The sequence below is a fragment of the Mytilus galloprovincialis genome, chromosome 2 (assembly GCF_965363235.1).
Source record: "Mytilus galloprovincialis chromosome 2, xbMytGall1.hap1.1, whole genome shotgun sequence".
Classification (NCBI taxonomy): domain Eukaryota; kingdom Metazoa; phylum Mollusca; class Bivalvia; order Mytilida; family Mytilidae; genus Mytilus; species Mytilus galloprovincialis.
Window position 1 is genome coordinate 59,064,353 of NC_134839.1, and position 23,667 is coordinate 59,088,019.

The following is a 23,667-nucleotide window of genomic DNA, read 5'->3' on the forward strand; positions in this document are numbered from 1 at the left end:
ATCAACATTCAGTGTACATTTCTCAACATCTGAAATTCCTGCTCCAAAATAATTTTCGCATCGATTTTTCCTATTTATAAGACATATTTTATATTCTAATAAGAACAATTAACTTGTAAATGCGCAAATAGTTGTGAATGTCAACACCAACTTTCAATGTCGATACAATTGTCGAGTCATTTACATGTTTTACCTGAAGAAAGATAATACAGGGCAAAAGTAATAGTTACCAATCATAAACCTACCTGTGATTACTCATTCCTTGAAACTTTTTTTGGGGTAATAAACGAGTATAAAAATTTTGTTTTTGTGTGCGGTGTACTGCAACTTAACTATGCACCGTACAGAAAGATTTATGTGGTCAGCTAAACATCGTACACAACGCTTCTTTTTTGAATAAAATATCGAAAAAACACATGCATGAAAGATTTCAATGCCAATTATGGATACAACTATACTTTTTACACTCGCACAGTGGCCTCCTTTCAGAAAAAGAATTGCAATGAATATAGAATTATGTCGGATGAGACGAGTGCCAACTTCTTTGATAAGTATTTGGACATGTTTTTAGTAATCGTTCTTGTTTTGGGAAAATAATGAGACATCTCTCATCATCAATCTACGACCAAATGATTTCTTAAAACAACAGTTATGTTTAGATTGAGGTACACATTGATCTTATGTGAACAAAACAAAGATTTTCGTTACCGTGTGAGGTCAAAATCGATCACGCCCGCTTGGTAAGTACCTATATCCGCTGTACTGATGATACACGGTGGCCAAGGCTCTGTGTTGAAGACCGTACTTTTTAACCTGTAATGGTTTAGTCTTTTCTCAGTGTGACTTGGGTGGAGAGTTGTCTCATTGGCACTTATACCACATCTTCTTACATAAATAAAGAAAAACTTCTGCAAAACATTTTTATTGATATAAAAAAAGAAAGAATATATTTGCTCAACGACATTATTCTTTTTCTTAAAACAAAAACGTAAAATTCAGGTTATTCTCTGAATTGAATCCAAGATAAAAACCTGGATGAATTGCAGGCAAATTCGCGCAAACGTTATACCATTTCCTCTCGCAAACGTAATTCTTGTCATACTAATTTCGCGCAAATGTAGCTCTCCCCTCTATATCTATACAAGTATAAATAATAGAAAAACATTTTGGCAAATTTTAAGTGTATAAATGCTACATGAATAATACAATAAAATTATCATTTCTTATATATCCATATGCAGTTCAAAGAGTTCTAAATAATTGAAAATGTTTATAAAACACTGAAATGATATTCCATTTTCCAAATAATTATATGCAAAACTGGAAAAAAAAAGGATTAAATACTTAATTCGTTGAACAAGATTTTATTTCTTATTCAAATCGAAGAAAGCATATGCAAAATCATTTCCTCTCTTTTTTCAAATCTATTCCACACATTCCATTAATCTTTCTTTTTTAATATATATGTAAAATTGAGAAGACACCTCGGAAATAAGAAGGATTTTAATACCAAATCCAACATATAAAATTGTTGTAAAATCGCTTTAGCTGTCTTCTAAATCCAACATCACAGAACCCATAAATAAAACAATTTGCAAAGCTATTGAGAAAAAAGCACCAAAGAAAAGTATTATAAATAACTTTTTGTTCAATATTCATTCTTTGTACGAAGTCTTTGTCGATATAAGTAATGATTTGGAGAATAAGATGCGGGAAATAACTGATAAAAAATAATACAGTAATTAGGAACATGATAAGAGTCGTTGTTTTAACTCTTTTATATTGCATTACAGATCGGCGGTTAAAATCTATTCTTTTATCATCGGTTGACCTATTTGAACCAGTTATTAATTCAGCTGTCTTAGGTGTATCTAATTGTTTAAGCATTCTTTCTTCTGGAACGGGATTCTTGTTACCGACGTTAGTCACTTTCGTCATTAATTTGTTTGTCTGAAATGAATTCCTGTTTTTATCATTTTCTAAAATAGTCTTTGCTATCAAGGCATATAGAACTACCAGTACAACAAACATCCCAAACATAACTAGAATCAAAATTACATTGAAGTATGCTTGATAGTCTGTGTCTTTATATATGTCTTCGGTAAAACATCGAATTCCAGTGACATTCGGATTTGTCGTATTAACAGTACTATAACCATACAGAACAGGAGCAGGCCATGTAAACACCAAACACACACCAAATGCACCAAAGCAACAGTATACTGCTTTCCTTTGAGAAATCTGCTGTCTTAGTGGAACACAAACCTTTCTATATCTGTAAAATAGACAAAAACGTTCATTTAGCGAAAAAAATCGACTCAAAATCACGCAAATATTTTATCTTGCAGCACTGGTTTTGACGTGTTTACTTCTGCTTAAAACAGTGAACTCGTCTTTATAGAATTATCTTTTTATTCTCAAAGAGCTGGTGTCAGGGCCTGTTAATGGGTTCAGTTTTAGGGTTAGGGCGTGTCGTAAGACCAAATCATAACATATGTTAGTTATTACATGTATATATATATATACTGTATACATATACTGTATACATATAGCCATTTCCCCATGCCAGTTTTTTCTAAGGGGGGAAGACCTGGCATTATCTCATTCCTCAGGGAAATTTTGAATCAATGCCAATACGTATATTAACAGCCACTTTTCTCCATGCCTATATTTCCACCACAATATGGATTTCACTATATACATATAAGAGTGTCGGTCAAACAAAACTCTACAAAAACATAAATATATTTACATGAAAATTGCATGGTCATTTATTGCATATATGTTATATACCAAACATAAACAAGCCTGTTCAAACAATGGATTCATTAACCTTAAATTGAACGATATAAATGAAAGAACATAGGAGATTTATTGAATCATTTATCATGGATTCCGTTTAACTTAGTATATTTTACATGGAAGTCACATTACTTATCTGTGCAAATATCGTGAAAGGACTTTGTATTTGAAAGACCTATAAATCTTCTGGACACAGAACTTTACGCTTAATGGTGCGGATAATTTTGCTGTTTGTAAGATTTATGAATGTGGAACTTGAATGCAGACAGATGTAATCCATCGAACACCAGTGTATGTAAAGTGCGGATCATAAAATATCATTTTCACTGTATATGCCATACATTTCTGATGTAGAATGATAAATAAACAGACGATTTTTTTTTTTAATTTTTGAAGAAAATGAAGAAAATGAGTTAAAATGTATATGTTTAGAAATAAATAATACTAGTAAGACAATGTAAGAGATGCGAACGGGGTTTTATCGCGCCTAAAGCCATCCAGCTGTGAAATATATACCGAAATACATAAAAAGACATATCACAACGAAAATATGTTGAAACTTAACTTCAAATCAATTATTTTGGTATTTTCGAAACGTAAACAAATACAGTTTTCCCATGATCCTTTATTCTACAATTATAGACATACTCGCATATGATAGTGGAAATGAACTAGCTGGATTCGCACTTTATATACACTGGAACGTACACCTTATCATTCAAAGATAATAAATTGACAACGTGTGTCACGATTAAGAGATTCTATCAAAATCAAACAGAATTAAAAAGTAAACCTAAACAAAATCTAAGATATCATCAATTCATATGTTTCAAACATTCCTAAAACAAAAGTGCAATCATGCCATTTCATGTCCTGACAATAATAATTCTAGCTGGACGATATGCAGATGGCAATTGGTCATTTGAAAAAAAAACTATAAGAATATATTCTGACATGAATTTAAAAATAATCAATTACGGAATGATTTCCTCCAAATGAAAGTTGGACTCGGTGTAAGACAGGCAGCTGCAGACGAGAGTAAAATTGTCAGGAAGCATTAATGTTTTACACAAAGATACTATGGCTTTGTTTCCTGAATAAACAGGAAGAAGCATTTGAACCTAAAGCGACATAATCAATGTGTTTTAACCACGCAATATTAAATTGTCAACTAAATTGTACTATGAAATATGTTGCCATCTGTTTCAAGTGATTGTCGTCTGTATCATTTGATTGTTGGGACAATTTGTATTTTTTGTTGACAACAATTAAGTTATCAATTAATTTATTAATTGAGGGAATGGTATTTGTCTGTTTGTCTGTTCTGGTTTATTTGCATACAAAGTAACGGTAATAAAAATTACTTCTTCTGCAAACACAGAACTATTTCCCGTTTCAGTAATTAAGATCAGATATCTATTAAAATTGCAAATGTGAAATTGTTTGATTAGTTTGAGTAAAGAGATATTTTTCATGTTTTTTTCTTAATGCAGAACGCTGAATGGAACGTCCGCTTACTGAAAATATTTGAAATCGATTTTATAACTAATGCCTCGTTCACACGGACATTTAATTCGAATTGAATTCGAATCGAAAGCGAATCGAATTCGCTAATCGCGTTCACACACTCTTCTTTTATAATTCGAATGAGTCAATTCGCATTAGAAATACGTTTTTGTTAATACGAAATTATTTGATTTTGGATGTAACGCGTCCTCTGATTGGCTGACGTTATTTTGTTATTAGCCCCGGCATAGTAAGACATGATTTTGTAATGTGACCGTGATGTCATCAACGTTTTTTCATGGTTTTCTACGGTTTAAAATGTAATTTAGAATTAAATTATAAGAGATGAATGTAATATTTTTTCTGTCTTTTCGAAATAACATAAAAAATGTGGTGTACACTGTTAAATAACCCGCTACGCGCGTTATTCAGTGTTCACCTAATTTTTTATGTCATTTCTTCATAGACAGAACAAATATTACAGTCATTCCTTAATTAAAAGTTAACGTCGTTTGGACAGTAAAGCGAATTTGACGCGCATTGCAATTCGAATTAGAATTGACGTTAGGACGTAAAACGTTTCGAATGCGAATTAAACTAATTCGAATTAGTTAATGCGAATCGAATTCGAATTACGTGTGAACTCAGCATAAGAGTAATAAGGTTCTACAAGCAAATAATATAAATACATTTATTAAAAAAAAACGAGTGAGTAAACTATTTCTTTTTTTTTGTCTTAGATATTGTTACGTATATACCTTCATATAACACAAGGTTTTCTCTAGAGAAATAGAACATAGACAGACTTTCCAAGTAGACCAACCGTTAGTTATTTTATTATTATCCATGGTCTTTATATCTTACTGTAGGAATAGCTAAATGTACTTGGTTTTTGCTTTTTCGTGAAATGACACTTGGTCGCAAATTGCCGTCATTTTTCTATTAAGTGGGCGTCAATCTCAATAAAACTTATTAAGTCGCTTTACAGTAATGCTCTATATATACATATTTATAACACGTCTATATCGCTGTTGTCTTAATTAATTCTGATCTAACATCTCATAACAGGACATGGGCCATGCTACTGATGAAGGTGCAGTTGCATCAGAAACGAGGAGAAAAAAAGGTACAGAATAATTATCAGAAAAACATACCTGTCAATGGCAATGATAAGCAAAATGAATGCCGATGAGAGGCATATGAAATAATTCACGAATCTTAACACTTTGCAAGCGGTCACTGCATAAAAAGTCAGTGGATTTGTCAAATCAATGATGATAAATGGCATTCCGACTGCACATGTTATAAAATCCAACGCAGCTAAAAACAAAATAAAAATTCTGGGATTTGACTGTTTCATACGAAAACTGTACACAAAAAGAACATGAAGATTCCCAGTTATTCCGATCACCATAGCGATGGATACGAAAAATATTCCACCTATGTTTTGTTTAACCTTTTCATAATTCAGACTTTCGAGTTCCTTATCGATGTACATATCGTGTTGTTGTCTTCTAGTAAATTCATCAATAATGCTATGTTGAGTATTAATGCTACTGCACTGCTTCGATCTTCATTAATTGCTATAACAATTGATATTTCTGGAAAGTTAAATATCGCGTGATATAGATCAGTCAAACCACCAAGAGGAAAATGTCTTGAAATAAACAACTTTTAGAGCTCTAGGTTAACTTTATAAAGGTACATCTTGAACTGAATCATTTTACTAGTTTTATTTAAAATTGTTGTCAAGCTAATTTTTTTTATTAGTTTTTTTTTTTATAAGTAACAAGTTTTCGTCTTTTGCCTCAAGCGAAACATATTTGCCTATAATGGGGTTCGACACCGCGAAGAGGTTCCCGTATCATGAGTGAGAATGTATATTTTCCAAAATAATTATTACACGATACATAATGGCATGCGTCCATTTGGAGGAACATCGAAGTACATCTTTTTGATCTGTTTTATATATTTCCAAATATGACTGGGATTGTCACAAGATGATATCGTAATATCAAATAAAAAAGTATAGACAGGTAGTTCTTTCAGATAACATATTCCAGGATAACACTCAAACACGAAGGTATAGCAAAGTTTGGAAAGCAAGATATAATTTCTGCATGAGAGCCACATAACAATAGGGGAAAATAGTCAGATTAATCACAAGGAAAGTTTTTTTGACGTTTGCTTATGTTGGAATGACAATAACATTAAAGTTTTTTTTTTACCTTACACCAAAAAAGATATTAACTTGCTCAAATTGTGGCAAAGTTATGATCGAAACTTTCCATTGTAGGTGTAATTCCTGAATTATTATCTCTATGCTGCCACCACATCTGCTATAATTATTCCCTTTTAAAAGGGCATAACCTTGATATCTCTTTTTCTATGTCTATTGTATATAGTTAAAGATACTTCGCGATATAGGCTCAAGAATATCCCACCCTTTCACATTGGCACTGGGTAAACAAAATCTTACCAGATTTCTGATTTCAAAGAATTATAATTCCCTAAAAAATCAACTGATTAAAAAACCGTGTGGATATGTACATCTCAGAACTCATAAAACATGTTTAACCACGTCGCACATTTGCGCCTGTCCTCTGGCCTTTGTAAGTCTTGTATGTGTTTTAATTTTTAACTTTTAATTAGTTCATTTATATGTTTTGGAGTTAAGTATGACGTCCATTTTCACAAAACTAGTACACATTTCAAAATTAAAATAATTAAGGAATGACTGTAATATTTTTTCTGTCTATGAAGAAATAACATTAAAAATTTGGTGCACACTGAATAACGCGCGTATCGGATTATTTAACAGTGTGCATCACATTTTTTATGTTATTTCGAATAGACAGAAAAAATATTACAGTCATTTCTTATAATTTAATTCTAAATTCCATTTTAAACCGTAGAAAACCATGAAAAAACGTTGATGACGTAACGGTCACATGACTAAATTATGTCTATGGGCTCATAACGAAATAACGTCAGCCAATCAGAAGACGCGTTACATCCAAAATTAAATTATTAAAAAATATTATTAAATCTGATGATCTAAAAACAACCAACAAAGCTCATCATGTTTTACCTGTGTTTCCTATAAGACAAAGATGTTTCATTCTGCCCTACACTCACAATCGTGTTACTTGTTATGTAAGGAAGTAATTTTACACTATTTGAACAATTTTGAAAACCTATATTTCAAAGTGTTACCTGTTTTTCCTACTTTGATGTTTGGCATGAATAAATAACTGCTTGTCTTAATCACGCTACCGAAGTTTGATATTGTAGCTTAAACACGGCATCAACATTAACAACTATAAAAAATATGTCTTCAAGACATACAATACGAAATATTACTTAGACATGTTTTTTTCTCAAACTTAAATTCTCCTAAGGCTATGGATATTTATAGTTCAATTCATATTATATTATGTCATTTCGTATATCTATTAACAGATAAAATTGAGAATGTAAATGGGGAATGTGTCAAAGAGACAACAACCCGACCATAGAACAGACAACAGCAGAAGGTCCTTAACAGGTCTTCAATGCAGCGAGAAATTCCCGCACCCGGAGGCGTCCTTCAGCTGGCCCCTAAACAAATATATATACTAGTTCAGTGATAATGAACGCCATACTAAACTCCAAATTGTACACAAGAAACTAAAATTAAAAATAATACAAGACTAACAAAGGCCAGAGGCTCCTGACTTGGGACAGGCGCAAAAATGTGGCAGGGTTAAACATGTTTATGAGATCTCAACCCTCCCCTATACCTCTAGCCAATGTAGTAAAGTAAACGCATAATGATACGTACATTTAAATTCAGTTCAAAAGAAGTCCGAGTCTGATGTCAAGAGATGTAACCAAAGAAAATAAGCAAAATGACAATAATACATAAATAACAACAGAATACTAGCAGTTAACTGACATGCCAGCTCCAGACTTCAATTAAACTGATTGAAAGATTATGTCTTCATCAAATGAATATCAGGCACAATCCTTCCCGTTAGGAGTTTAGTATCATACCATCATAACATATATATGAGAACATAACCCGTGTCATGCCAACAACTGGTTTTTAAGTAAATGTGTTTAGTTCCGATGCAAAGACCCTATAAGTGAATCAAATGAATATTAACGCCAAAAAATGCAATCTTTGATGACCTGGAAACAATATCGTAACTATAACCCTTCTTAATAAGTCTATTTAAAGGTTTTGTTAGCTTCTGAGGTGCTTTTTTGTTGTTGTGCTTTATAAAGAATATTTCCATAAAAAATTTGATGTGAAATACCTGAACGTATAAGAAGTCTGCATGTTGAGCTATATTTACGAATGATGTCCTTATATCGCGGATGATAAAACTTAGTAAATGTTATGTGAGCTATTAAAGTGTCCACAGTTTATCTGAGACAAAGTATTATTATTATATCTTAATTTGTCTGTTACTGTAAAAAAAAAAAGTGTTCTCACTCGGGTCATATTGGTTTTTTTTCGAACTCTCGCCTCCAAAAAGACTGGTGCCTAAAACCAGCGCAAAATACCGACCGACAACATTTACAAGGTTGACAAGTAACTAAACATTTGATACTCACAAGTAACTTCATACAGGAGGGGCGGTTTTCACCATTTCACATTGGACGGAACCATGTAATCTATATTGTACATTCGGTTGAGGGCGCGATCGAAGCTTCTAGTCATGAGAAGAAATTATAACGCTTGAACGCTAGGTCGCTGTCGGCTCATCGAAACGTAATAAATGCACGTGCAAAACGGGCAAATTGGATAGCAAACTTTTTTTGTCGTTAGCAACAAATTGCCTTCGCAGGTTATTATTCTAACGAGTTTCTATCAGCACTACTCAATTCCCCTTTGGAGAAAAGAAAATGAAAAAAAAAAAAAATTTCAAAACAATTAAAAGTATTTCAAATAGTAAAGAGCTATAAAAATGAACAACCAACACAGCTCATTATGTTTGGCAATGTGTTTCCTTTAAGATAAATATGTTTCTTTCTGCCCTACACTCACCTTGACAAGTAACTACAATGTTAATGGTAATGTTATGAAGTATTTACACCTTAAATTGGAGTTTTAGAATCATGGCCTCGGTAGCGCAGTAGGTAGCGCGTCAGTCTCATAATCACAACGATCAGAGCGATCTGAAGGTCGTGAGTTCGATCCTCACCCGGGGCATAGTTTTTTTCTACCCGTAACTCTTGTTTTCAAAGCATTTCTGATAGTTCTGAAAACTTGTGTTATACATTTGTACCTGTAATATGTTATTTTCTGCAATGTTTGTCATGCATGTCATGCATTTTAAACTGCATTGAGATAGCGTTCAGCATTTGAAATATATGTGATCTTGGATTAAACAGAATAATTCTTTTCTATTAAGTATTACAACAATTTTAATATCTTCTGTGTATTAACTTTTTATCCATTTCATATTTTGTCAATTTATGCAAAAATCGATAAATTAATTTTCTAACTTACTAAAAAAATCACTTGGCAGCGGTGGGATTCGAACCCACGCCTCCGAGGAGACTGGTGCCTTAAACCAGCGCCTTAGACCGCTCGGCCCCGCTACCGACGCTTTATAGTTGAGCTAAATCAAGATATCATTCGTTTACAACATTTACAACTGATAAAAATATGTCTTATAGGCATACATTACGAAATATTACGTAGAAATATGTTTCTTTTTGGTTTTCCAAAATCAAACTCAAATTCTTTCTTAATACTAAATGCATGCAATCAAATTACATATTTCGCTTCTCTCTCTGAACAGAGTTATCCATTATTTGCTTAGTTCACATTTTTTGGAATGTCTATATATGGTAACATGCATAGCTCAAGTTGGCTGAGCATTTGATACTCACAAGTAACTTCATACAGGAGGGGCGGTTTTCACCATTTCACATTGGACGGAACCATGTAATCTATATTGTACATTCGGTTGAGGGCGCGATCGAAGCTTCTAGTCATGAGAAGAAATTATAACGCTTGAACGCTAGGTCGCTGTCGGCTCATCGAAACGTAATAAATGCACGTGCAAAACGGGCAAATTGGATAGCAAACTTTTTTTGTCGTTAGCAACAAATTGCCTTCGCAGGTTATTATTCTAACGAGTTTCTATCAGCACTACTCAATTCCCCTTTGGAGAAAAGAAAATGAAAAAAAAAAAAAATTTCAAAACAATTAAAAGTATTTCAAATAGTAAAGAGCTATAAAAATGAACAACCAACACAGCTCATTATGTTTGGCAATGTGTTTCCTTTAAGATAAATATGTTTCTTTCTGCCCTACACTCACCTTGACAAGTAACTACAATGTTAATGGTAATGTTATGAAGTATTTACACCTTAAATTGGAGTTTTAGAATCATGGCCTCGGTAGCGCAGTAGGTAGCGCGTCAGTCTCATAATCACAAATGACAGAGCGATCTGAAGGTCGTGAGTTCGATCCTCACCCGGGGCATAGTTTTTTTCTACCCGTAACTCTTGTTTTCAAAGCATTTCTGATAGTTCTGAAAACTTGTGTTATACATTTGTACCTGTAATGTGTTATTTTCTGCAATGTTTGTCATGCATGTCATGCATTTTAAACTGCATTGAGATAGCGTTCAGCATTTGAAATATATGTGATCTTGGATTAAACAGAATAATTCTTTTCTATTAAGTATTACAACAATTTTAATATCTTCTGTGTATTAACTTTTTATCCATTTCATATTTTGTCAATTTATGCAAAAATCGATAAATTAATTTTCTAACTTACTAAAAAAATCACTTGGCAGCGGTGGGATTCGAACCCACGCCTCCGAGGAGACTGGTGCCTTAAACCAGCGCCTTAGACCGCTCGGCCACGCTACCGACGCTTTATAGTTGAGCTAAATCAAGATATCATTCGTTTACAACATTTACAACTGATAAAAATATGTCTTATAGGCATACATTACGAAATATTACGTAGAAATATGTTTCTTTTTGGTTTTCCAAAATCAAACTCAAATTCTTTCTTAATACTAAATGCATGCAATCAAATTACATATTTCGCTTCTCTCTCTGAACAGAGTTATCCATTATTTGCTTAGTTCACATTTTTTGGAATGTCTATATATGGTAACATGCATAGCTCAAGTTGGCTGAGCATTTGATACTCACAAGTAACTTCATACAGGAGGGGCGGTTTTCACCATTTCACATTGGACGGAACCATGTAATCTATATTGTACATTCGGTTGAGGGCGCGATCGAAGCTTCTAGTCATGAGAAGAAATTATAACGCTTGAACGCTAGGTCGCTGTCGGCTCATCGAAACGTAATAAATGCACGTGCAAAACGGGCAAATTGGATAGCAAACTTTTTTTGTCGTTAGCAACAAATTGCCTTCGCAGGTTATTATTCTAACGAGTTTCTATCAGCACTACTCAATTCCCCTTTGGAGAAAAGAAAATGAAAAAAAAAAAAAATTTCAAAACAATTAAAAGTATTTCAAATAGTAAAGAGCTATAAAAATGAACAACCAACACAGCTCATTATGTTTGGCAATGTGTTTCCTTTAAGATAAATATGTTTCTTTCTGCCCTACACTCACCTTGACAAGTAACTACAATGTTAATGGTAATGTTATGAAGTATTTACACCTTAAATTGGAGTTTTAGAATCATGGCCTCGGTAGCGCAGTAGGTAGCGCGTCAGTCTCATAATCACAAATGACAGAGCGATCTGAAGGTCGTGAGTTCGATCCTCACCCGGGGCATAGTTTTTTTCTACCCGTAACTCTTGTTTTCAAAGCATTTCTGATAGTTCTGAAAACTTGTGTTATACATTTGTACCTGTAATGTGTTATTTTCTGCAATGTTTGTCATGCATGTCATGCATTTTAAACTGCATTGAGATAGCGTTCAGCATTTGAAATATATGTGATCTTGGATTAAACAGAATAATTCTTTTCTATTAAGTATTACAACAATTTTAATATCTTCTGTGTATTAACTTTTTATCCATTTCATATTTTGTCAATTTATGCAAAAATCGATAAATTAATTTTCTAACTTACTAAAAAAATCACTTGGCAGCGGTGGGATTCGAACCCACGCCTCCGAGGAGACTGGTGCCTTAAACCAGCGCCTTAGACCGCTCGGCCACGCTACCGACGCTTTATAGTTGAGCTAAATCAAGATATCATTCGTTTACAACATTTACAACTGATAAAAATATGTCTTATAGGCATACATTACGAAATATTACGTAGAAATATGTTTCTTTTTGGTTTTCCAAAATCAAACTCAAATTCTTTCTTAATACTAAATGCATGCAATCAAATTACATATTTCGCTTCTCTCTCTGAACAGAGTTATCCATTATTTGCTTAGTTCACATTTTTTGGAATGTCTATATATGGTAACATGCATAGCTCAAGTTGGCTGAGCATTTGATACTCACAAGTAACTTCATACAGGAGGGGCGGTTTTCACCATTTCACATTGGACGGAACCATGTAATCTATATTGTACATTCGGTTGAGGGCGCGATCGAAGCTTCTAGTCATGAGAAGAAATTATAACGCTTGAACGCTAGGTCGCTGTCGGCTCATCGAAACGTAATAAATGCACGTGCAAAACGGGCAAATTGGATAGCAAACTTTTTTTGTCGTTAGCAACAAATTGCCTTCGCAGGTTATTATTCTAACGAGTTTCTATCAGCACTACTCAATTCCCCTTTGGAGAAAAGAAAATGAAAAAAAAAAAAAATTTCAAAACAATTAAAAGTATTTCAAATAGTAAAGAGCTATAAAAATGAACAACCAACACAGCTCATTATGTTTGGCAATGTGTTTCCTTTAAGATAAATATGTTTCTTTCTGCCCTACACTCACCTTGACAAGTAACTACAATGTTAATGGTAATGTTATGAAGTATTTACACCTTAAATTGGAGTTTTAGAATCATGGCCTCGGTAGCGCAGTAGGTAGCGCGTCAGTCTCATAATCACAAATGACAGAGCGATCTGAAGGTCGTGAGTTCGATCCTCACCCGGGGCATAGTTTTTTTCTACCCGTAACTCTTGTTTTCAAAGCATTTCTGATAGTTCTGAAAACTTGTGTTATACATTTGTACCTGTAATATGTTATTTTCTGCAATGTTTGTCATGCATGTCATGCATTTTAAACTGCATTGAGATAGCGTTCAGCATTTGAAATATATGTGATCTTGGATTAAACAGAATAATTCTTTTCTATTAAGTATTACAACAATTTTAATATCTTCTGTGTATTAACTTTTTATCCATTTCATATTTTGTCAATTTATGCAAAAATCGATAAATTAATTTTCTAACTTACTAAAAAAATCACTTGGCAGCGGTGGGATTCGAACCCACGCCTCCGAGGAGACTGGTGCCTTAAACCAGCGCCTTAGACCGCTCGGCCACGCTACCGACGCTTTATAGTTGAGCTAAATCAAGATATCATTCGTTTACAACATTTACAACTGATAAAAATATGTCTTATAGGCATACATTACGAAATATTACGTAGAAATATGTTTCTTTTTGGTTTTCCAAAATCAAACTCAAATTCTTTCTTAATACTAAATGCATGCAATCAAATTACATATTTCGCTTCTCTCTCTGAACAGAGTTATCCATTATTTGCTTAGTTCACATTTTTTGGAATGTCTATATATGGTAACATGCATAGCTCAAGTTGGCTGAGCATTTGATACTCACAAGTAACTTCATACAGGAGGGGCGGTTTTCACCATTTCACATTGGACGGAACCATGTAATCTATATTGTACATTCGGTTGAGGGCACGATCGAAGCTTCTAGTCATGAGAAGAAATTATAACGCTTGAACGCTAGGTCGCTGTCGGCTCATCGAAACGTAATAAATGCACGTGCAAAACGGGCAAATTGGATAGCAAACTTTTTTTGTCGTTAGCAACAAATTGCCTTCGCAGGTTATTATTCTAACGAGTTTCTATCAGCACTACTCAATTCCCCTTTGGAGAAAAGAAAATGAAAAAAAAAAAAAAATTTCAAAACAATTAAAAGTATTTCAAATAGTAAAGAGCTATAAAAATGAACAACCAACACAGCTCATTATGTTTGGCAATGTGTTTCCTTTAAGATAAATATGTTTCTTTCTGCCCTACACTCACCTTGACAAGTAACTACAATGTTAATGGTAATGTTATGAAGTATTTACACCTTAAATTGGAGTTTTAGAATCATGGCCTCGGTAGCGCAGTAGGTAGCGCGTCAGTCTCATAATCACAAATGACAGAGCGATCTGAAGGTCGTGAGTTCGATCCTCACCCGGGGCATAGTTTTTTTCTACCCGTAACTCTTGTTTTCAAAGCATTTCTGATAGTTCTGAAAACTTGTGTTATACATTTGTACCTGTAATATGTTATTTTCTGCAATGTTTGTCATGCATGTCATGCATTTTAAACTGCATTGAGATAGCGTTCAGCATTTGAAATATATGTGATCTTGGATTAAACAGAATAATTCTTTTCTATTAAGTATTACAACAATTTTAATATCTTCTGTGTATTAACTTTTTATCCATTTCATATTTTGTCAATTTATGCAAAAATCGATAAATTAATTTTCTAACTTACTAAAAAAATCACTTGGCAGCGGTGGGATTCGAACCCACGCCTCCGAGGAGACTGGTGCCTTAAACCAGCGCCTTAGACCGCTCGGCCACGCTACCGACGCTTTATAGTTGAGCTAAATCAAGATATCATTCGTTTACAACATTTACAACTGATAAAAATATGTCTTATAGGCATACATTACGAAATATTACGTAGAAATATGTTTCTTTTTGGTTTTCCAAAATCAAACTCAAATTCTTTCTTAATACTAAATGCATGCAATCAAATTACATATTTCGCTTCTCTCTCTGAACAGAGTTATCCATTATTTGCTTAGTTCACATTTTTTGGAATGTCTATATATGGTAACATGCATAGCTCAAGTTGGCTGAGCATTTGATACTCACAAGTAACTTCATACAGGAGGGGCGGTTTTCACCATTTCACATTGGACGGAACCATGTAATCTATATTGTACATTCGGTTGAGGGCGCGATCGAAGCTTCTAGTCATGAGAAGAAATTATAACGCTTGAACGCTAGGTCGCTGTCGGCTCATCGAAACGTAATAAATGCACGTGCAAAACGGGCAAATTGGATAGCAAACTTTTTTTGTCGTTAGCAACAAATTGCCTTCGCAGGTTATTATTCTAACGAGTTTCTATCAGCACTACTCAATTCCCCTTTGGAGAAAAGAAAATGAAAAAAAAAAAAAATTTCAAAACAATTAAAAGTATTTCAAATAGTAAAGAGCTATAAAAATGAACAACCAACACAGCTCATTATGTTTGGCAATGTGTTTCCTTTAAGATAAATATGTTTCTTTCTGCCCTACACTCACCTTGACAAGTAACTACAATGTTAATGGTAATGTTATGAAGTATTTACACCTTAAATTGGAGTTTTAGAATCATGGCCTCGGTAGCGCAGTAGGTAGCGCGTCAGTCTCATAATCACAAATGACAGAGCGATCTGAAGGTCGTGAGTTCGATCCTCACCCGGGGCATAGTTTTTTTCTACCCGTAACTCTTGTTTTCAAAGCATTTCTGATAGTTCTGAAAACTTGTGTTATACATTTGTACCTGTAATATGTTATTTTCTGCAATGTTTGTCATGCATGTCATGCATTTTAAACTGCATTGAGATAGCGTTCAGCATTTGAAATATATGTGATCTTGGATTAAACAGAATAATTCTTTTCTATTAAGTATTACAACAATTTTAATATCTTCTGTGTATTAACTTTTTATCCATTTCATATTTTGTCAATTTATGCAAAAATCGATAAATTAATTTTCTAACTTACTAAAAAAATCACTTGGCAGCGGTGGGATTCGAACCCACGCCTCCGAGGAGACTGGTGCCTTAAACCAGCGCCTTAGACCGCTCGGCCACGCTACCGACGCTTTATAGTTGAGCTAAATCAAGATATCATTCGTTTACAACATTTACAACTGATAAAAATATGTCTTATAGGCATACATTACGAAATATTACGTAGAAATATGTTTCTTTTTGGTTTTCCAAAATCAAACTCAAATTCTTTCTTAATACTAAATGCATGCAATCAAATTACATATTTCGCTTCTCTCTCTGAACAGAGTTATCCATTATTTGCTTAGTTCACATTTTTTGGAATGTCTATATATGGTAACATGCATAGCTCAAGTTGGCTGAGCATTTGATACTCACAAGTAACTTCATACAGGAGGGGCGGTTTTCACCATTTCACATTGGCCATGTAATCTATATTGTACATTCGGTTGAGGGCACGATCGAAGCTTCTAGTCATGAGAAGAAATTATAACGCTTGAACGCTAGGTCGCCGTCGGCTCATCGAAACGTAATAAATGCACGTGCAAAACGGGCAAATTGGATAGCAAACTTTTTTTGTCGTTAGCAACAAATTGCCTTCGCAGGTTATTATTCTAACGAGTTTCTATCAGCACTACTCAATTCCCCTTTGGAGAAAAGAAAATGAAAAAAAAAAAAAATTTCAAAACAATTAAAAGTATTTCAAATAGTAAAGAGCTATAAAAATGAACAACCAACACAGCTCATTATGTTTGGCAATGTGTTTTCTTTAAGATAAATATGTTTCTTTCTGCCCTACACTCACCTTGACAAGTAACTACAATGTTAATGGTAATGTTATGAAGTATTTACACCTTAAATTGGAGTTTTAGAATCATGGCCTCGGTAGCGCAGTAGGTAGCGCGTCAGTCTCATAATCACAAATGACAGAGCGATCTGAAGGTCGTGAGTTCGATCCTCACCCGGGGCATAGTTTTTTTCTACCCGTAACTCTTGTTTTCAAAGCATTTCTGATAGTTCTGAAAACTTGTGTTATACATTTGTACCTGTAATATGTTATTTTCTGCAATGTTTGTCATGCATGTCATGCATTTTAAACTGCATTGAGATAGCGTTCAGCATTTGAAATATATGTGATCTTGGATTAAACAGAATAATTCTTTTCTATTAAGTATTACAACAATTTTAATATCTTCTGTGTATTAACTTTTTATCCATTTCATATTTTGTCAATTTATGCAAAAATCGATAAATTAATTTTCTAACTTACTAAAAAAATCACTTGGCAGCGGTGGGATTCGAACCCACGCCTCCGAGGAGACTGGTGCCTTAAACCAGCGCCTTAGACCGCTCGGCCACGCTACCGACGCTTTATAGTTGAGCTAAATCAAGATATCATTCGTTTACAACATTTACAACTGATAAAAATATGTCTTATAGGCATACATTACGAAATATTACGTAGAAATATGTTTCTTTTTGGTTTTCCAAAATCAAACTCAAATTCTTTCTTAATACTAAATGCATGCAATCAAATTACATATTTCGCTTCTCTCTCTGAACAGAGTTATCCATTATTTGCTTAGTTCACATTTTTTGGAATGTCTATATATGGTAACATGCATAGCTCAAGTTGGCTGAGCATTTGATACTCACAAGTAACTTCATACAGGAGGGGCGGTTTTCACCATTTCACATTGGACGGAACCATGTAATCTATATTGTACATTCGGTTGAGGGCGCGATCGAAGCTTCTAGTCATGAGAAGAAATTATAACGCTTGAACGCTAGGTCGCTGTCGGCTCATCGAAACGTAATAAATGCACGTGCAAAACGGGCAAATTGGATAGCAAACTTTTTTTGTCGTTAGCAACAAATTGCCTTCGCAGGTTATTATTCTAACGAGTTTCTATCAGCACTACTCAATTCCCCTTTGGAGAAAAGAAAATGAAAAAAAAAAAAAATTTCAAAACAATTAAAAGTATTTCAAATAGTAAAGAGCTATAAAAATGAACAACCAACACAGCTCATTATGTTTGGCAATGTGTTTCCTTTAAGATAAATATGTTTCTTTCTGCCCTACACTCACCTTGACAAGTAACTACAATGTTAATGGTAATGTTATGAAGTATTTACACCTTAAATTGGAGTTTTAGAATCATGGCCTCGGTAGCGCAGTAGGTAGCGCGTCAGTCTCATAATCACAAATGACAGAGCGATCTGAAGGTCGTGAGTTCGATCCTCACCCGGGGCATAGTTTTTTTCTACCCGTAACTCTTGTTTTCAAAGCATTTCTGATAGTTCTGAAAACTTGTGTTATACATTTGTACCTGTAATATGTTATTTTCTGCAATGTTTGTCATGCATGTCATGCATTTTAAACTGCATTGAGATAGCGTTCAGCATTTGAAATATATGTGATCTTGGATTAAACAGAATAATTCTTTTCTATTAAGTATTACAACAATTTTAATATCTTCTGTGTATTAACTTTTTATCCATTTCATATTTTGTCAATTTATGCAAAAATCGATAAATTAATTTTCTAACTTACTAAAAAAATCACTTGGCAGCGGTGGGATTCGAACCCACGCCTCCGAGGAGACTGGTGCCTTAAACCAGCGCCTTAGACCGCTCGGCCACGCTACCGACGCTTTATAGTTGAGCTAAATCAAGATATCATTCGTTTACAACATTTACAACTGATAAAAATATGTCTTATAGGCATACATTACGAAATATTACGTAGAAATATGTTTCTTTTTGGTTTTCCAAAATCAAACTCAAATTCTTTCTTAATACTAAATGCATGCAATCAAATTACATATTTCGCTTCTCTCTCTGAACAGAGTTATCCATTATTTGCTTAGTTCACATTTTTTGGAATGTCTATATATGGTAACATGCATAGCTCAAGTTGGCTGAGCATTTGATACTCACAAGTAACTTCATACAGGAGGGGCGGTTTTCACCATTTCACATTGGCCATGTAATCTATATTGTACATTCGGTTGAGGGCACGATCGAAGCTTCTAGTCATGAGAAGAAATTATAACGCTTGAACGCTAGGTCGCCGTCGGCTCATCGAAACGTAATAAATGCACGTGCAAAACGGGCAAATTGGATAGCAAACTTTTTTTGTCGTTAGCAACAAATTGCCTTCGCAGGTTATTATTCTAACGAGTTTCTATCAGCACTACTCAATTCCCCTTTGGAGAAAAGAAAATGAAAAAAAAAAAAAATTTCAAAACAATTAAAAGTATTTCAAATAGTAAAGAGCTATAAAAATGAACAACCAACACAGCTCATTATGTTTGGCAATGTGTTTTCTTTAAGATAAATATGTTTCTTTCTGCCCTACACTCACCTTGACAAGTAACTACAATGTTAATGGTAATGTTATGAAGTATTTACACCTTAAATTGGAGTTTTAGAATCATGGCCTCGGTAGCGCAGTAGGTAGCGCGTCAGTCTCATAATCACAAATGACAGAGCGATCTGAAGGTCGTGAGTTCGATCCTCACCCGGGGCATAGTTTTTTTCTACCCGTAACTCTTGTTTTCAAAGCATTTCTGATAGTTCTGAAAACTTGTGTTATACATTTGTACCTGTAATATGTTATTTTCTGCAATGTTTGTCATGCATGTCATGCATTTTAAACTGCATTGAGATAGCGTTCAGCATTTGAAATATATGTGATCTTGGATTAAACAGAATAATTCTTTTCTATTAAGTATTACAACAATTTTAATATCTTCTGTGTATTAACTTTTTATCCATTTCATATTTTGTCAATTTATGCAAAAATCGATAAATTAATTTTCTAACTTACTAAAAAAATCACTTGGCAGCGGTGGGATTCGAACCCACGCCTCCGAGGAGACTGGTGCCTTAAACCAGCGCCTTAGACCGCTCGGCCACGCTACCGACGCTTTATAGTTGAGCTAAATCAAGATATCATTCGTTTACAACATTTACAACTGATAAAAATATGTCTTATAGGCATACATTACGAAATATTACGTAGAAATATGTTTCTTTTTGGTTTTCCAAAATCAAACTCAAATTCTTTCTTAATACTAAATGCATGCAATCAAATTACATATTTCGCTTCTCTCTCTGAACAGAGTTATCCATTATTTGCTTAGTTCACATTTTTTGGAATGTCTATATATGGTAACATGCATAGCTCAAGTTGGCTGAGCATTTGATACTCACAAGTAACTTCATACAGGAGGGGCGGTTTTCACCATTTCACATTGGCCATGTAATCTATATTGTACATTCGGTTGAGGGCACGATCGAAGCTTCTAGTCATGAGAAGAAATTATAACGCTTGAACGCTAGGTCGCCGTCGGCTCATCGAAACGTAATAAATGCACGTGCAAAACGGGCAAATTGGATAGCAAACTTTTTTTGTCGTTAGCAACAAATTGCCTTCGCAGGTTATTATTCTAACGAGTTTCTATCAGCACTACTCAATTCCCCTTTGGAGAAAAGAAAATGAAAAAAAAAAAAAATTTCAAAACAATTAAAAGTATTTCAAATAGTAAAGAGCTATAAAAATGAACAACCAACACAGCTCATTATGTTTGGCAATGTGTTTTCTTTAAGATAAATATGTTTCTTTCTGCCCTACACTCACCTTGACAAGTAACTACAATGTTAATGGTAATGTTATGAAGTATTTACACCTTAAATTGGAGTTTTAGAATCATGGCCTCGGTAGCGCAGTAGGTAGCGCGTCAGTCTCATAATCACAAATGACAGAGCGATCTGAAGGTCGTGAGTTCGATCCTCACCCGGGGCATAGTTTTTTTCTACCCGTAACTCTTGTTTTCAAAGCATTTCTGATAGTTCTGAAAACTTGTGTTATACATTTGTACCTGTAATATGTTATTTTCTGCAATGTTTGTCATGCATGTCATGCATTTTAAACTGCATTGAGATAGCGTTCAGCATTTGAAATATATGTGATCTTGGATTAAACAGAATAATTCTTTTCTATTAAGTATTACAACAATTTTAATATCTTCTGTGTATTAACTTTTTATCCATTTCATATTTTGTCAATTTATGCAAAAATCGATAAATTAATTTTCTAACTTACTAAAAAAATCACTTGGCAGCGGTGGGATTCGAACCCACGCCTCCGAGGAGACTGGTGCCTTAAACCAGCGCCTTAGACCGCTCGGCCACGCTACCGACGCTTTATAGTTGAGCTAAATCAAGATATCATTCGTTTACAACATTTACAACTGATAAAAATATGTCTTATAGGCATACATTACGAAATATTACGTAGAAATATGTTTCTTTTTGGTTTTCCAAAATCAAACTCAAATTCTTTCTTAATACTAAATGCATGCAATCAAATTACATATTTCGCTTCTCTCTCTGAACAGAGTTATCCATTATTTGCTTAGTTCACATTTTTTGGAATGTCTATATATGGTAACATGCATAGCTCAAGTTGGCTGAGCATTTGATACTCACAAGTAACTTCATACAGGAGGGGCGGTTTTCACCATTTCACATTGGCCATGTAATCTATATTGTACATTCGGTTGAGGGCACGATCGAAGCTTCTAGTCATGAGAAGAAATTATAACGCTTGAACGCTAGGTCGCCGTCGGCTCATCGAAACGTAATAAATGCACGTGCAAAACGGGCAAATTGGATAGCAAACTTTTTTTGTCGTTAGCAACAAATTGCCTTCGCAGGTTATTATTCTAACGAGTTTCTATCAGCACTACTCAATTCCCCTTTGGAGAAAAGAAAATGAAAAAAAAAAAAAATTTCAAAACAATTAAAAGTATTTCAAATAGTAAAGAGCTATAAAAATGAACAACCAACACAGCTCATTATGTTTGGCAATGTGTTTTCTTTAAGATAAATATGTTTCTTTCTGCCCTACACTCACCTTGACAAGTAACTACAATGTTAATGGTAATGTTATGAAGTATTTACACCTTAAATTGGAGTTTTAGAATCATGGCCTCGGTAGCGCAGTAGGTAGCGCGTCAGTCTCATAATCACAAATGACAGAGCGATCTGAAGGTCGTGAGTTCGATCCTCACCCGGGGCATAGTTTTTTTCTACCCGTAACTCTTGTTTTCAAAGCATTTCTGATAGTTCTGAAAACTTGTGTTATACATTTGTACCTGTAATATGTTATTTTCTGCAATGTTTGTCATGCATGTCATGCATTTTAAACTGCATTGAGATAGCGTTCAGCATTTGAAATATATGTGATCTTGGATTAAACAGAATAATTCTTTTCTATTAAGTATTACAACAATTTTAATATCTTCTGTGTATTAACTTTTTATCCATTTCATATTTTGTCAATTTATGCAAAAATCGATAAATTAATTTTCTAACTTACTAAAAAAATCACTTGGCAGCGGTGGGATTCGAACCCACGCCTCCGAGGAGACTGGTGCCTTAAACCAGCGCCTTAGACCGCTCGGCCACGCTACCGACGCTTTATAGTTGAGCTAAATCAAGATATCATTCGTTTACAACATTTACAACTGATAAAAATATGTCTTATAGGCATACATTACGAAATATTACGTAGAAATATGTTTCTTTTTGGTTTTCCAAAATCAAACTCAAATTCTTTCTTAATACTAAATGCATGCAATCAAATTACATATTTCGCTTCTCTCTCTGAACAGAGTTATCCATTATTTGCTTAGTTCACATTTTTTGGAATGTCTATATATGGTAACATGCATAGCTCAAGTTGGCTGAGCATTTGATACTCACAAGTAACTTCATACAGGAGGGGCGGTTTTCACCATTTCACATTGGCCATGTAATCTATATTGTACATTCGGTTGAGGGCACGATCGAAGCTTCTAGTCATGAGAAGAAATTATAACGCTTGAACGCTAGGTCGCCGTCGGCTCATCGAAACGTAATAAATGCACGTGCAAAACGGGCAAATTGGATAGCAAACTTTTTTTGTCGTTAGCAACAAATTGCCTTCGCAGGTTATTATTCTAACGAGTTTCTATCAGCACTACTCAATTCCCCTTTGGAGAAAAGAAAATGAAAAAAAAAAAAAATTTCAAAACAATTAAAAGTATTTCAAATAGTAAAGAGCTATAAAAATGAACAACCAACACAGCTCATTATGTTTGGCAATGTGTTTTCTTTAAGATAAATATGTTTCTTTCTGCCCTACACTCACCTTGACAAGTAACTACAATGTTAATGGTAATGTTATGAAGTATTTACACCTTAAATTGGAGTTTTAGAATCATGGCCTCGGTAGCGCAGTAGGTAGCGCGTCAGTCTCATAATCACAAATGACAGAGCGATCTGAAGGTCGTGAGTTCGATCCTCACCCGGGGCATAGTTTTTTTCTACCCGTAACTCTTGTTTTCAAAGCATTTCTGATAGTTCTGAAAACTTGTGTT

The 23,667-nt window shown here is 34.1% G+C and overlaps 1 protein-coding gene and 23 non-coding genes across 24 annotated transcripts; 12 read left to right on the forward strand and 12 right to left on the reverse strand.

The window, feature by feature from the left end:
- Positions 1-912: 912 nt before the first annotated feature.
- LOC143062326 (cholecystokinin receptor type A-like) lies at positions 913-5,751 on the reverse strand. Its single transcript, XM_076234047.1, has 2 exons — positions 5,463-5,751; positions 913-2,275 (listed from the first exon to the last, which is right to left on the reverse strand). The coding sequence occupies exons 1-2, from the start codon at positions 5,720-5,722 to the stop codon at positions 1,504-1,506; spliced, it is 1,032 nt and encodes a 343-aa protein (XP_076090162.1). The 5' UTR covers positions 5,723-5,751; the 3' UTR covers positions 913-1,503.
- A 3,666-nt stretch (positions 5,752-9,417) lies between these two features.
- Trnam-cau (transfer RNA methionine (anticodon CAU)) lies at positions 9,418-9,508 on the forward strand. Its single transcript is given in 2 exon segments — positions 9,418-9,454; positions 9,473-9,508. It is a non-coding gene; the product is annotated as a tRNA-Met (tRNA).
- A 313-nt stretch (positions 9,509-9,821) lies between these two features.
- Trnal-aag (transfer RNA leucine (anticodon AAG)) lies at positions 9,822-9,903 on the reverse strand. Its single transcript has one exon. It is a non-coding gene; the product is annotated as a tRNA-Leu (tRNA).
- A 798-nt stretch (positions 9,904-10,701) lies between these two features.
- Trnam-cau (transfer RNA methionine (anticodon CAU)) lies at positions 10,702-10,792 on the forward strand. Its single transcript is given in 2 exon segments — positions 10,702-10,738; positions 10,757-10,792. It is a non-coding gene; the product is annotated as a tRNA-Met (tRNA).
- A 313-nt stretch (positions 10,793-11,105) lies between these two features.
- Trnal-aag (transfer RNA leucine (anticodon AAG)) lies at positions 11,106-11,187 on the reverse strand. The gene has a single exon. It is a non-coding gene; the product is annotated as a tRNA-Leu (tRNA).
- A 798-nt stretch (positions 11,188-11,985) lies between these two features.
- On the forward strand, positions 11,986-12,076 carry Trnam-cau (transfer RNA methionine (anticodon CAU)). Its single transcript is given in 2 exon segments — positions 11,986-12,022; positions 12,041-12,076. It is a non-coding gene; the product is annotated as a tRNA-Met (tRNA).
- Positions 12,077-12,389: 313 nt separating this feature from the next.
- On the reverse strand, positions 12,390-12,471 carry Trnal-aag (transfer RNA leucine (anticodon AAG)). Its single transcript has one exon. It is a non-coding gene; the product is annotated as a tRNA-Leu (tRNA).
- Positions 12,472-13,269: 798 nt separating this feature from the next.
- Positions 13,270-13,360, forward strand: Trnam-cau (transfer RNA methionine (anticodon CAU)). Its single transcript is given in 2 exon segments — positions 13,270-13,306; positions 13,325-13,360. It is a non-coding gene; the product is annotated as a tRNA-Met (tRNA).
- A 313-nt stretch (positions 13,361-13,673) lies between these two features.
- Trnal-aag (transfer RNA leucine (anticodon AAG)) lies at positions 13,674-13,755 on the reverse strand. The gene has a single exon. It is a non-coding gene; the product is annotated as a tRNA-Leu (tRNA).
- A 799-nt stretch (positions 13,756-14,554) lies between these two features.
- Positions 14,555-14,645, forward strand: Trnam-cau (transfer RNA methionine (anticodon CAU)). Its single transcript is given in 2 exon segments — positions 14,555-14,591; positions 14,610-14,645. It is a non-coding gene; the product is annotated as a tRNA-Met (tRNA).
- A 313-nt stretch (positions 14,646-14,958) lies between these two features.
- Trnal-aag (transfer RNA leucine (anticodon AAG)) lies at positions 14,959-15,040 on the reverse strand. Its single transcript has one exon. It is a non-coding gene; the product is annotated as a tRNA-Leu (tRNA).
- A 798-nt stretch (positions 15,041-15,838) lies between these two features.
- On the forward strand, positions 15,839-15,929 carry Trnam-cau (transfer RNA methionine (anticodon CAU)). The gene is given in 2 exon segments: positions 15,839-15,875; positions 15,894-15,929. It is a non-coding gene; the product is annotated as a tRNA-Met (tRNA).
- A 313-nt stretch (positions 15,930-16,242) lies between these two features.
- Positions 16,243-16,324, reverse strand: Trnal-aag (transfer RNA leucine (anticodon AAG)). Its single transcript has one exon. It is a non-coding gene; the product is annotated as a tRNA-Leu (tRNA).
- Positions 16,325-17,116: 792 nt separating this feature from the next.
- On the forward strand, positions 17,117-17,207 carry Trnam-cau (transfer RNA methionine (anticodon CAU)). The gene is given in 2 exon segments: positions 17,117-17,153; positions 17,172-17,207. It is a non-coding gene; the product is annotated as a tRNA-Met (tRNA).
- A 313-nt stretch (positions 17,208-17,520) lies between these two features.
- Positions 17,521-17,602, reverse strand: Trnal-aag (transfer RNA leucine (anticodon AAG)). Its single transcript has one exon. It is a non-coding gene; the product is annotated as a tRNA-Leu (tRNA).
- Positions 17,603-18,400: 798 nt separating this feature from the next.
- On the forward strand, positions 18,401-18,491 carry Trnam-cau (transfer RNA methionine (anticodon CAU)). The gene is given in 2 exon segments: positions 18,401-18,437; positions 18,456-18,491. It is a non-coding gene; the product is annotated as a tRNA-Met (tRNA).
- A 313-nt stretch (positions 18,492-18,804) lies between these two features.
- Trnal-aag (transfer RNA leucine (anticodon AAG)) lies at positions 18,805-18,886 on the reverse strand. The gene has a single exon. It is a non-coding gene; the product is annotated as a tRNA-Leu (tRNA).
- Positions 18,887-19,678: 792 nt separating this feature from the next.
- On the forward strand, positions 19,679-19,769 carry Trnam-cau (transfer RNA methionine (anticodon CAU)). Its single transcript is given in 2 exon segments — positions 19,679-19,715; positions 19,734-19,769. It is a non-coding gene; the product is annotated as a tRNA-Met (tRNA).
- Positions 19,770-20,082: 313 nt separating this feature from the next.
- On the reverse strand, positions 20,083-20,164 carry Trnal-aag (transfer RNA leucine (anticodon AAG)). Its single transcript has one exon. It is a non-coding gene; the product is annotated as a tRNA-Leu (tRNA).
- Positions 20,165-20,956: 792 nt separating this feature from the next.
- On the forward strand, positions 20,957-21,047 carry Trnam-cau (transfer RNA methionine (anticodon CAU)). The gene is given in 2 exon segments: positions 20,957-20,993; positions 21,012-21,047. It is a non-coding gene; the product is annotated as a tRNA-Met (tRNA).
- A 313-nt stretch (positions 21,048-21,360) lies between these two features.
- On the reverse strand, positions 21,361-21,442 carry Trnal-aag (transfer RNA leucine (anticodon AAG)). Its single transcript has one exon. It is a non-coding gene; the product is annotated as a tRNA-Leu (tRNA).
- A 792-nt stretch (positions 21,443-22,234) lies between these two features.
- On the forward strand, positions 22,235-22,325 carry Trnam-cau (transfer RNA methionine (anticodon CAU)). Its single transcript is given in 2 exon segments — positions 22,235-22,271; positions 22,290-22,325. It is a non-coding gene; the product is annotated as a tRNA-Met (tRNA).
- A 313-nt stretch (positions 22,326-22,638) lies between these two features.
- Trnal-aag (transfer RNA leucine (anticodon AAG)) lies at positions 22,639-22,720 on the reverse strand. Its single transcript has one exon. It is a non-coding gene; the product is annotated as a tRNA-Leu (tRNA).
- Positions 22,721-23,512: 792 nt separating this feature from the next.
- Positions 23,513-23,603, forward strand: Trnam-cau (transfer RNA methionine (anticodon CAU)). The gene is given in 2 exon segments: positions 23,513-23,549; positions 23,568-23,603. It is a non-coding gene; the product is annotated as a tRNA-Met (tRNA).
- Positions 23,604-23,667: the final 64 nt, after the last annotated feature.